Genomic DNA, 8,939 nt, shown 5'->3' with positions numbered 1-8,939 from the left:
CAAAAAAAAAAAAAAAAAAGAAAAGAAAAGAAAACAGTCCTGCCATTCCTGTAATAATTATAAATGTTGCCAGGCATGGTAGCTCATGCCTGTAATCCCAGCACTTTAGGAGGCAGCAGCAGGATCACTTGAGGCCAGGAGCTGGATACCAGCCTAGGCAACATAGCAAGACTCCATCTCTACAAAGGTGTAAAAAAATTAGCTGGCCATAGTGGTGCACGCCCAAAGGCCCAGCTACCCGGGAGGCTGAGGCAGAAGGATCCCCTGAGCCCAGGAGGTTGAAGCTGCAGTGAGCCGTGACTGTGCCACCGCACTCCAGCCTGGGCGACAGAGTGAAACTCCGACTCAAAAAATAAATAAAATAAAAAACGACAAATGTCAGTGACCTGGAATTGTGCCGGGAAAGCCAGAACTGAGGAGGGGGAGGAGCCCTTCTCTCCACTGGGCCCCTGGGCCTCACCTGGCTTCCTTCCGGCGTTGGGGCCATGCACGAGGTATGTCCTCGTTCCTCACAAACAAATCTGTTTCCTACGCAGTGAGAATGGGGAGCTTGGGTGCAGGGTCACATCCCAGATGACCTGGAACAAGGCCAAAGTCCTGTGACCCTGCTGATGTCATGGGTGAGGTCCACGAGGAAGAGGGCAGAGGGTCCATTTGTCTGTTCTTTCACCAAAAGACCGCAAGGTCTACAGTGTGTGGTCACCCTAGAGCTGCCGCCATCTTTCACGCTCAGAATCAAATCCCGCACCTCTGTCACGCGTATTCCCTAACCTGCCTAGACCACGGGTACCTGTAGGGGGTGGGGAGGGCTCGGAAGGATCATTCGCCAGCTACGAGGGCAAGTCCAGCTAGGTGGGGTCTTGGAGGTTTGAGGAAGCACCCTGCGGTGGCTGGTCCAGATGGTAGAGCGTTTGGTGAAGCAAAGCACGGGCCGCAGGGAGGTCGTCAGGATCTGAGAGCCAAGACGGGGGGCGGCGGGTAAGAGGCTGTGGGTCTCTGGGCCCCCGGGCTCCCAGCCCCCCGGGACTCACCCATGCCTAGCTCTCGCAGCAGGCTTCGGTACTCTGGCTCAGCCTCCAGTAGTTTCAGCAGATTGGTGGACTCCATCCGTTCCAGCTGCACCTCCCAGTAAACATAGATCTTCTGGTTGAAAGTGACGTACACCAGGCAGGGGCTGTTGCGGCCCTCTTTGCAGGCATACAGACCTGGGGCGCGTGGGCGGTGAGACAGAGGTCAGAAAGCTTCTGTGCCGGTGGTGGGAGGACCAAGAGCGAGACACGAAGCAGAGTCGGCACAGTCCACCCTCCCGCTGATGTCACTCAAAGCCTAGAAGGCCCTCGGCTTCTTCTTGCCAGGAACCCGGTGAAATGGGTAAGATAAGAAAACATCTGGCCAATTCCAGATGTGGAAAAACCTCAGTAACGATAACCAGGCAGGGCTGGGCACGGTGGCTGAAGCCTGTAATCCCAGCACTTTGGGAGGCCGAGGCAAGTGGATTGCCTGAGTCCAAGGGTTCTAGACCAGCCAGGGCAACTTGGCGAGACCTCGTCTCTACAATAAACCAAAAAATTAGCTGGGCGTTGGTGGTATGTACCTGTAGTTCCATCTACTGGGAAGGCTGAGGTGGAAGGATCACCTGAGCCCAGTAGGTAGAGGATGCAGTGACCGTGAACATGCCACTGCTCTAGCCTGGGCAACAGAGTGAGACTCCAACTCAAAAAAAAAAAAACAAGCCGGGCTCGGTGGCTCAGCCTGTAATCCCGTGCCTTTGGGAGGCTGAGGTGAGTGGATTGCCTGTGCCCGTGGGTTCGAGACCCACCTGGGCAACTTGGCAAGACCTCATCTCTACAATAAATCAAAATAAGCCGGGTGTGGTAGAGCGCGCCTGTAGTTCCAGCTACTTGGAAGGCTGAGGCAGAAGGATCGCCGGAGCCCAGCAGGTCGAGGCTGCGTTGGCCGGGAGCGGCCATTGCACTCCAGTCTGGGTGACAGAGTGAGACTCCAACTCAAAAACAAACAAACAAACAAACAAAAAAACAAAACAAAAGCAAAACAATAACCAGGCAGAAGAGCGTCCAAAGGGTGATATTAGTTGATTTTCCCATCCTGGGGTAGTGAGACCCAAGAGATTAGCAAAACATGATCAGAAAGTCAGGTTTCTTTTGGGTGTCAACCTTTTAGGCATTTTAGCAATCAGACATGTCCCCAGCCACCCAAGAGTTAGTGCTGCCTTCCACAGTCCCTGATTTGGAACCAATGAAAATGTCCTGGGAGAATTTCCTTCAGAGACCTGGCATGCTCAGATGGAAAAGAATTCCTGGCCGGGTGCATTGTCTCACACCTATAATCCTAGCACTTTGAGAAGCTGAGGTGAGAAGACTGCCTGAGGCCAGGGGTTCAAGACCAGTCTGGGCAGCTTGGTGAGACCTCATCTCAACAATAAACCAAAAGATTTGCTGGGCGTGGTGGTGTGTACCTGTAGTTCCATCTACTGGGAAGGTTGAGGTGAAAGGATCACCTGAGCCCAGCAGGAAGAGGATGCAGTGGCCGTGAGCATGCTACTGCACTCTAGCCTGGGCAACACAGTGAGACTCCAACTCAAAAAAACAAAAAGAAAATAACCAGGCAGAACCACGTCCAAAGGGTGATATTAGTTGTTTTTCCCATCCTGGGGTAGTGAGGCCCAAGAGGAGATTAGCAAAACATGATCAGAAAGTCAAGCCTCTCTTAGGCGTCAAACTTTCAGGCATTTTAGCAATCCAAGAGTTACCCAAGCCACCCAAGAGTTAGTGCTGTCTTCCAAGGTCCTTGATTTGGAACCAATGAAAATGTCCTGGGAGAATTTCCTTCAGAGACCTGGCATGCTCAGATGGAAAAGAACTCCTGGCTGGGTACATGGACTCACACCTATAATCCCAGCACTTTGAGAAGTCAAGGTGAGAGGATTGCCTGAGCCCAAAAGTTCAAAACCAGCCTGGGCAACTTGGCGAGACCTCATCTCTACAATAAATCAAGAAAAATTAGCTTGGCGTGGTGGTACACACCTGTAGTTCCAGCGACTTGGAAGGCTGAGGTGGAAAGTCACCTGAGTCCTGTAGGTCGAGACTGAGGTAACTGTGATCATGCCACTGCACTCCAGCCTGGGCAAGAGTGAGACCCCGACTCAAAAAAAAAAAAAAGAAAAGAAAAGAAAAGAAAAGAATTCCTGTTCCTGAGGGCTTCACACATCCCAGACAGCTGGCAAGAACTCATGCCATTCATTAAATATTCAGAAATGGCGAGCTCACTGTCTTTTACTTCCTCTTGTTTAACACCGTCAAGACGGTCATGTAAAACTCACGCCTCACCCTCAAATAAAAGAGCCGAAGAAGGCCGGGCATGGTGGCTCCAGCCTGTAATCCCAGCACTTTGGGAGGCCGAAGCGAGAGGACGGCCTGAGTCTGTGTGTTTGAGATCAGCCTGGGCAATATGGTGAGGCCTCGTCTCTACAATAAATCAAAAAATTAGTTGGGTGTATTAGCACACGCCTGTTGTTCTGGCTACTTGGAAGACTGAGTTAGAGTCTCACTCTGTGGCCCAGCACGTGCCATTGCACTCTAACCTGGGCCACAGAGTGAGACTGCAACTCAAAAAAAAAAAAAAAGAGCTGAAGAACTCGCTCACTTACAATTGCTTCCAGCAAGCCGGGTTCGGTGGCTCAGCCTGTAATCCCGCACTTTGGGAGGCTGAGGTGAGTGAATTGTCTGAGCCTGCGGGTTCGAGACCCGCCTGAGCAACTTGGCGAGACCTCATCTCTACAATAAATTAAAAAATCAGCTGGGCGTGGTAGCGCGTGCCTGTAATTCCGGCTACTCGGAAGGCTGAGGCGGAAGGATCGCCGGAGCCCAGCAGGTCGAGGCTGCGGTGGCACTGCAGTCTGGGCCACAGAGTGAGACTGCAACTCAAAAAAAAAAAAAAAGAGCTGAAGAACTCGCTCACTTACAATTGCTTCCAGCAAGCCGGGTTCGGTGGCTCAGCCTGTAATCCCGCACTTTGGGAGGCTGAGGTGAGTGAATTGTCTGAGCCTGCGGGTTCGAGACCCGCCTGAGCAACTTGGCGAGACCTCATCTCTACAATAAATTAAAAAATCAGCTGGGCGTGGTAGCGCGTGCCTGTAATTCCGGCTACTCGGAAGGCTGAGGCGGAAGGATCGCCGGAGCCCAGCAGGTCGAGGCTGCGGTGGCACTGCAGTCTGGGCCACAGAGTGAGACTGCAACTCAAAAAAAAAAAAAAAGAGCTGAAGAACTCGCTCACTTACAATTGCTTCCAGCAAGCCGGGTTCGGTGGCTCAGCCTGTAATCCCGCACTTTGGGAGGCTGAGGTGAGTGAATTGTCTGAGCCTGCGGGTTCGAGACCCGCCTGAGCAACTTGGCGAGACCTCATCTCTACAATAAATTAAAAAATCAGCTGGGCGTGGTAGCGCGTGCCTGTAATTCCGGCTACTCGGAAGGCTGAGGCGGAAGGATCGCCGGAGCCCAGCAGGTCGAGGCTGCGGTGGCACTGCAGTCTGGGCCACAGAGTGAGACTGCAACTCAAAAAAAAAAAAAAAGAGCTGAAGAACTCGCTCACTTACAATTGCTTCCAGCAAGCCGGGTTCGGTGGCTCAGCCTGTAATCCCGCACTTTGGGAGGCTGAGGTGAGTGAATTGTCTGAGCCTGCGGGTTCGAGACCCGCCTGAGCAACTTGGCGAGACCTCATCTCTACAATAAATTAAAAAATCAGCTGGGCGTGGTAGCGCGTGCCTGTAATTCCGGCTACTCGGAAGGCTGAGGCGGAAGGATCGCCGGAGCCCAGCGGGTCGAGGCTGCGGTGGCCGGGAGTGGCCACTGCACTCCGGTCTGGGCGACAAAGTGAGACTCCAACTCAAAAAAAAAAAAAAAAAAAAAAAAAAAAAGAGCTGAAGAACTCACTCACTTACAAACGCTTCCAGTGGAGGACACACTGAGAGGCAAACACCTACCTGACACACCCAACCCACTTAATCTAACTTCAGCGAGGTGAGAGAGGGGCCCCAGGGAAGGGGTCCCACCTGCACAGAAGGCACGGATGTTTTCATCCACTTGGAAGCGGACGACACTGCGGTTGTGATCGATGATGTACGTCTGTCCATCCCAGGCACAGGCAACTACCTCCTCCTGCCCATTGCCCTGAAAGAGGCGGGAGACAAGGCTAAGCGAGGGGCAAGAGCCATCTTAGAAAGAGACCTGGTGACAGGGGCGGGGTGAGATACCACGGAACCATGGACTTGACTCTGCATGGACACAGCGGGCTGGAGGAGAGCCTCTCCCACGGGGCAGGCACCCACGGGGCTGCCCAATGAACACCCTCGACGCGGGCAGTCGTATGTGGAGGGAACTTCAGCTACTAGAAACGCAGTCATTCGCCCAAGGTCACTTGGCTAGGAGGTGGCAGAATCAGTCTTGGATCTGCTTTTTCTTCAAAACCATCAAGTACACACAATGGCACTAGAAAGCGCGCTGCCCCGCCCCGTGCTGATTCGGGACCACAGCGTTATTACATAGAGACTCACATATGGAAAAGTAAAAACTACAAAATATATGCGTGGAATTGGAACAAATAACTCACTGCTAGACACTTTGAGTAACTTCTTTTCTTTGGGGCTGTTACTACTGCTGGAGGTATGGGCACAACAGACTTCCAAAAGCACAGTGCGGTGTTAGGGAAGAAGAAGTAAACACACTCTAGATAGACTCAGAACTATAAGACTCCAGGCCGGGTGCGGTGGAGCACGCCTATAAGCCCAGTGCTCTGGGAGGCCAAGGTAAGAGGACCACCTGAGCTCAGGAATTCGAGACCAGCCTGAGCAACATGGTGAGACTTCATCTCTATTTTTTTGAGTCGGAGTGTCACTTTGTTGCTCAGGCTGCCATGCTCACGGCCACCGCAACCTCAACCTGCTGGGCTCAGGTGACCCTTCCTCCTTAGCCTTCCAAATAGCTGGAACCACAGGTGTGCGCCACCACACCTGGCTAACGTTTTGATTTTATTTTATTTTTATTTTTTTTGAGTTGGAGTCTCACTCTATCGCCCAGACTGGAGTGCAGTGGCCGCTCCCGGCCACCGCAGCCTCGACCTGCTGGGCTCCAGTGATCCTTCTGCCTCAGCCTTCCAAGTAGCTGTAATGATAGGCACGCGTTACTACGCTCAGATAATTTTTGGATTTATTGTAGAGATGAGGTCTGGTCAAGTTGCCCAGGAGGGTCTCGAACCCGCGGGCTCAGGCAATCCACTCACCTCAGCCTCCCAAAAGTGTGGAATTACAGGCTGAGCCACCGAGCCACCTGTAAAGCCCGGCTATGTTTTGATTTTATTGTAGAGACAAGATCTCACCAAGTTGCCCAGGCTGATCTTGAACCCCTGAACTCAGGCAATCCTCTTGTCTCTGCCTCCCAAAGTGGTGGGATTACAGGCGTGAGCTACCGTGCCTGGAAAGACCTCATGTCTTTAAAAATAAAATAAAATTTGCCGGGCTCGGTGGCTCAGCCTATAATCCCAGCACTTTGGGAGGCTGAGGTGAGCGGATTGCCTGAGCCCACGCGTTCGAGACCTGCCTGGGCAGCGAGACCTCATCTCTACAATAAATCAAAAATCAGCCAGGCGTGGTAGCGCGTGCCTGTAATTCCGGCTACTCGGAAGGCCGAGGCGGAAGGATCGCCGGAGCCCAGCAGGTCGAGGCTGCGGTGGCCGGGAGCGGCCACTGCACTCCAGTCTGGGTGACAGAGAGAGACTTCAACTCAAAAAATAAATAAATAATAAAAAAAATAAAAAATAAGCTCGACACAAGGGTCGGGAGGTAACTGGGACGTGAGAGTGGCCTGGTCACTTGAACTCTCGTCTCTCCTGGGAGACGGCAAGAACGCTCTGCCCCGCCAGCCTTCCTACTCACCGTGACATCTAACTTCTCCAGGGCAAAGAGCTGGTGGTCCACCTGCACTGACCACAGCAGCTTGTCCGCTTCCTCCATGAGCTTCAGCGTCCCTGCAGGGGAGAGGCGGCCCGGGGATGGGTGGGACAGGCCTGAGTAGAACCCACAGGCCCAGAGCCTCCCACCCCGTCCCAGCATTGCTCACCGTCCAGGGTGCACAGGGCAAAGAGGCCAGAGCCAGCACTTCCGGCGCCGTGGCCTATGGGCGGGATAGAAGGACCAGAAGAAACATGAAGGGCAGGACGGGGTCAGAGCCTGTGGGGGCGGGGCGGCCAAGGGCAGGGGGGGAAGGATAGGACTGAAAGTGACCAGAAGGCCCTGGAGTGCCCCTCCCCCACCCCGTCACCTCTATTTATGTTGCCAATGAGATGAGTAGAGACGTTCTTGTTGTGGATCCGGCCGGATGTCTGGTGCAGCACCACGTCTCGGGCAGCCGGGGTCTCTCTATGGGCAGCAGAGTCGCGGGCCGAACGGGAGGCCAGATGAGCTGAGTCTCATGGCCCTTTGGGGCCACTATCCCTGCAAGAGCTTTTAGAATCTGAAACCCACTGCTGGCCCCAGCTGACCCAGGTGGCAAACAGAAAAGAGAGCTGGGGTTGCCAGGTGGGACTCTCAGAACCTCTTTCAGGTGCTTTAAGATGAGGCCGGGTTCGGTGGCTCAGCCTGTCATCCCAGCACTTTGGGAGCTTGAGCTGAGTGGACTGCCTGAGCCCGTGGGTTCGAGACCAGCCCAGGCAAACTGGCGAGACCTCGCCTCTACAATTAAAGAAAAAGTTAGCTGGGTGTGGGAGCACATACCATGTAGTTCTATTTACTTGGAAGGCCGAGGCGGAAGGATCGCTGGAGCCCAGCAGGTTGAGGCTGCAGTGGCTGGGAGCGGCCACTGCACTCCAGCCTGGGCAACACAGCAAGACCCCAACTCCAAAAAAAATATTAAAGCCCAGGATTCCCTCAGGCCCCAAACAACCTTCCTGAGTGGGGCCAGGTGCTTGGGCTGGACCTGGAGGCAGCTCAGCCCCCCGGAGACCCGTCTCGCCGCCACGGGCCATCTGGGCGCCCCTCTGGCTTCCACACCCCCCTCGCCACCACAGGCCTGGACCCTCTTACCGACTGCCCTCCGTGGCCCCCTCAGAGGCCGGAGAGGACTCGGAGTCCTTGTTCCAGGTACACAGGAGAATTGCATAAGCACAGCCTGGCTGAGACACCATCAGTTCAGGAACGCCCAGTGGCCCCGGAGTCACCGAGAGACTGTCCACCTGCACCGGGGAATGGGATTGCAGGGCACTGAGGGGGGACGGAAGTGGGGCTCTGCAGAGCACGGGAGGTGTGGGGGGCGAGGGGGGTCCTGGAAATCACCCTCGAGGCTTCCAGGGGACTGACTCTCAAGCTCACGGGGCTCCTGCCATCCTTTCGGCCTTCCTCTGGGCGTGTCCCCAGGGGTCCCAGCCCGATGCAGCCCAGTCCACACACGCCTGCGCCCTCATTCTCAGCACAACCTTCCTTCCCTCTGCCTGTTCCTGGCAACTTCCCCTGAGACCCTGGCTTGAGGTGACTGTCTCTGGATCTTTCTCAGTGCAGTGCTTTTCCCCTGCCCCGCACCTCGGCCCTGGCTCAAGACTGCTTTCCCCCACCGCCTCCAGGAAGCCTTCCTCCCAGCTCTCTGGGCGCCTTGGTCCCAACTCAGCCTCTCACCTGCCCCTCCAGCATCCACTTCTTGAGAGACACCAGCTGCCCGGTCAGATGTTCGGGGCCCTCGCCCAGCTCCTCCCAGCGGAAAGCCCGCACCACCCGGTCCGTGTAGCCCACCACCAGCTCACAGCACCCATCTCCGTCTGTGGGACGCAGAGCAAGGCGGGGCTTGGGGTCCCGCAAGGAGCCCCCGCTCTCCCGCTGACATCACCCCGGGGGGCGCTTTCCACGGTTGCTTTCCCTCAGGCCCCTCCCCCACGCCACT

At 54.9% G+C, this 8,939-nt stretch overlaps 1 protein-coding gene across 2 annotated transcripts in view; it reads right to left on the bottom strand.

Moving 5' to 3' along the window:
• Nucleotides 1–371: 371 nt before the first annotated feature.
• The window catches only part of ITFG2 (integrin alpha FG-GAP repeat containing 2), a 17,658-nt gene continuing 9,090 nt past the window's right edge, over nt 372–8,939 (bottom strand). The window contains exons 5-12 of one of the 2 annotated variants that reach the window (XM_008053190.2): nt 8,678–8,817; nt 8,093–8,241; nt 7,332–7,429; nt 7,131–7,184; nt 6,947–7,038; nt 5,069–5,186; nt 1,032–1,205; nt 372–952 (exon numbers count right to left, since the gene is read on the bottom strand). In XM_008053190.2, the coding sequence (XP_008051381.1) occupies nt 849–952; nt 1,032–1,205; nt 5,069–5,186; nt 6,947–7,038; nt 7,131–7,184; nt 7,332–7,429; nt 8,093–8,241; nt 8,678–8,817 (929 nt within the window). In that variant the 3' untranslated portion in view covers nt 372–848. Of the gene's footprint in view, nt 1,206–5,068; nt 5,187–6,946; nt 7,039–7,130; nt 7,185–7,331; nt 7,430–8,092; nt 8,242–8,677; nt 8,818–8,939 lie in introns of both variants that reach the window. The other variant, XM_021710037.1, reaches the window with a different exon arrangement.

Source organism: Carlito syrichta, unplaced genomic scaffold, assembly GCF_000164805.1.
Source record: "Carlito syrichta isolate Samal-C Ts95f unplaced genomic scaffold, Tarsius_syrichta-2.0.1 Scaffold287945, whole genome shotgun sequence".
NCBI lineage: Eukaryota > Metazoa > Chordata > Mammalia > Primates > Tarsiidae > Carlito > Carlito syrichta.
The sequence above is the reverse complement of the archived record's forward strand: the minus strand, read 5'-3'. Positions and strand labels throughout refer to the sequence as shown.